The sequence below is a fragment of the Cupressus sempervirens genome, chromosome 9, assembly GCF_028749045.1.
Source record: "Cupressus sempervirens isolate cs-2001-9-10 chromosome 9, ASM2874904v1, whole genome shotgun sequence".
Lineage (NCBI taxonomy): Eukaryota > Viridiplantae > Streptophyta > Pinopsida > Cupressales > Cupressaceae > Cupressus > Cupressus sempervirens.
The window spans coordinates 177,452,577-177,455,689 of record NC_143126.1 but is presented as its reverse complement, the minus strand read 5'-3'; the positions used below and the strand labels follow the sequence as shown (position 1 = coordinate 177,455,689).

The following is a 3,113-nucleotide window of genomic DNA, read 5'->3' as shown; positions in this document are numbered from 1 at the left end:
GTTCACGGGTCGGAAACTCCTACTGCAAAAGCGAACATTCCATTGCAAATATCCACACTTTACTCAAAGCAAGGCCACGTGGAGGTCATAATTTAAATATCTGTTCGATCGTTTTCTATGAAGGAAAATCATCGGTACATACGCGGTTCCACATGCCATTGTTTCTTGGCCACAAGTTTTTCATTATAAGTAAGATTAAATACATTGGACTTACCACTCTTGGAACATTTTCTTTTAGCGCGCCATTTTATAAATTGCTATGGCCTCGGTAGGTAAAGAGTCTCAGGGTGTAAAAGCAAGCGAGGCGAGGAATGAAGGAGGGGAAGAGAGGAAGGGGGTGAAGTACAAAGGCGTGCGCCGCCGGAGTTGGGGAAAATGGATATCTGAAATTAGAGTGTCGAAGAAGAAGAGCAGATTATGGCTCGGCTCATATGACACTCCTCACAGGGCCGCACGTGCGTATGATGCGGCGGCTCTCTGTTTGAAGGGCGATTCCGCCGTCCTCAATTTCGCTCACGCCGCCCACACTCTTCCCCGCCCCGCTCAATCTCTCCCTCAAGACATCCAATCCGCTGCTGCGAAGGCGGCGCAGTCATTCGACGAGCACAGAATGCTCTTGCTTTTTCCCAACTCTTCGGAAGCCCCTCAAGAAGTAGAAGAAGAAATTGGGATCGAAAAATTGTGGGAATTGATTGAGGTGGACGCCGAAAAAGAGAGTCGTGAGACAATGCTGCCAAATGGGGAAATGGGGCTCGGCGAAGATTTGAGATTTGAGTCGCCGGACATGATGGTGAAAATGGCGGAGGCCCTCATCGTCACACCTCCTCCAATACACGACTACGACGACGAGAGTAAACCAGAGCAGACACTTTACCCGCTCTGGAACGATTGAAGGAATACGAGTTTCCCAGTTAAAAGGAAATTAGTACTTTTAAGTTATACTGGTGCGTAAAACAATGGTAGACGGGGGCTTACGTTATACTACTCTGGATGTAAGGTCATTATGCCAATCGGTCAATCCCAACGAAAAATTATTTTATTTGTTTATGATGCTTCCCCTGCTACCATATTAATACAATAAACAATTCCTCGACGGGAAAATTTTAAGGCGAAGACATGTGCAGTATAGGAGAGATTATTATCGTTAAATACAATACGTGGTCGGAATTGACCCCAAAATTGAAGCGTTCTTGTTTTCGAATATAATACGTGGTTGGAGCAGAAATACTCTCTTCTCTTTCTTTGTAATCCAATTTTTGATGACGAGGAAAACATTTGAGACAATCTTTGCAAAATCCAAATTGCTTTTCGTCCACCTGTCAATTGTTTCTGCCCATCGTTTTCTCGCTTGAGCGGTCAAAGCGGGTTTGTCGTGTCTTCACATATTTTGCAGCGTGGATAAATATGATTTGACTAGACAATGACTGATTGGATCGTAGTTGAAAATCTTAACAGAGGATATAGGAAATTAAGTTTTCAAGTCTGGGTATTTTTTTATATATTTTTTTTATCAAAGGTTATAGTTTGTAATATCTGATTGTGGTTTTTAAAGGTTTTTACTAGGTTTCTAAAATTAGAACATTAAGGGCTTCATATTTAGTGGCTCCTATTGTCCTCCAATCCATTAAAGTATGTGCAACTAGATTTAAAATCGGGTTCTTTCTTTTCCTTTTCTTATTCCTTTCTTATCATTATCTTATATTCACTTCCTCTGTCGCAATCACTTTAAAAGGCATAAAATATCACTCATTAAAATTCATCCTTTTGCTGAAATTATGCAATTTTCTTATGACTATCTTAAATTCACTTCCTCCATCACAATCACTTTAGGAGGCATAATATATTACTCATTAAAATTCATCCTTTTGTTGAAATTATGCAATGGTTAAATGGTCAAAGCAATTCTAAATTGAACATTTTAATTAAAGTGGTTTCAAGATTTACATCTAATTTTACATTACAATTATTTATTAATAGATTCTTCAGTCCAACATGGATCTTATGATATTCATTGATCATAGATTGTATCTTTTTCAGCAATTGTTTTATTTTCTTTCTTTTTTTTATAAGTAATAGACCTTTTCAACAATTGTTTTCATACATTATAATTATTCTAAAATTCCTTCTACCTATATATTAGTAATGTTATATTTATTATAACTCTATGACTTGTCTCTAATTTTTTAGTAGAATAATAAAATATAAATATAACATTTTAACACAATTTTATCAAATTCCCACAATCTATTTGTCTTTAATAGTAGTTTTTTAGTTTTTTATTCTGTGTAATTTTTTGACATCAATATTTCAGATAACACTTTGTGAATTATCATTAGGATATGAAAAAGTGTGAGGGATAAAAAATTGTAACATACATAATTTTTTAACAATAAGATTCATGTTATTCGATATTCAAATATATAAAAACAATGACTGAGACGGAAAAATATATTTTAAAAATGAATCTTCAATACTTTATTTTTATATTTTTTTCAATTATAATTAAGTATATTTCTATTTGGTATACCAAACTTCTTGTAGAGCTCAAAGGAACATTAAAGTGAAGACAAAATATAGATGCATACTTTGCACTTATCCTCTTTATTGCACACTTAATTTTTAAGAACCCTTTTGTTTTAGACATGACTTAAGACCATGTTTAACTATTTTTAATCTTTATTTGAACTTCGAATAATGTAAATCACCTAACAAAAAATATTTCTTACAAAAATTAATGTAACCCTTAAAAAAGGAAATAAGAAGAAATATTTTAACAATATTTTAGAAAGATAAAACAAAAATTATTATTAATTAACCAAGTAGACAACATTTTGAGAGTCGAGGAATAGTTAATATACTTATGAGTGAGTGATAGAGTAATTAGATATTTCCTAATTAACTCTATTTCACTTAAGCTAAACTTTGCACATATAATAATTAATTCTTTTTTAAATTATTATCATGCAACCTAAGTTAGTTACCTATTAGGATTTTGATCTTCTTTATCAGGACGAACTCTCTTTGTAATTATTAACATTCATTCATTCACTTTTTATCATAACAATTTCTCTTTATGCTCATTAAGAATGTCTCATCAATGCATCTGGGCCTCC

At 33.8% G+C, this 3,113-nt stretch overlaps 1 protein-coding gene across 1 annotated transcript; it reads left to right on the top strand.

Annotated features, from left to right (window-relative positions):
- The first annotated feature begins 218 nt into the window (after window positions 1-218).
- Window positions 219-1,292, top strand: LOC149538057 (ethylene-responsive transcription factor ERF024-like). The gene has a single exon (XM_089802303.1). The coding sequence runs from the start codon at window positions 260-262 to the stop codon at window positions 890-892; it is 633 nt and encodes a 210-aa protein (XP_089658429.1). The 5' UTR covers window positions 219-259; the 3' UTR covers window positions 893-1,292.
- Window positions 1,293-3,113: the final 1,821 nt, after the last annotated feature.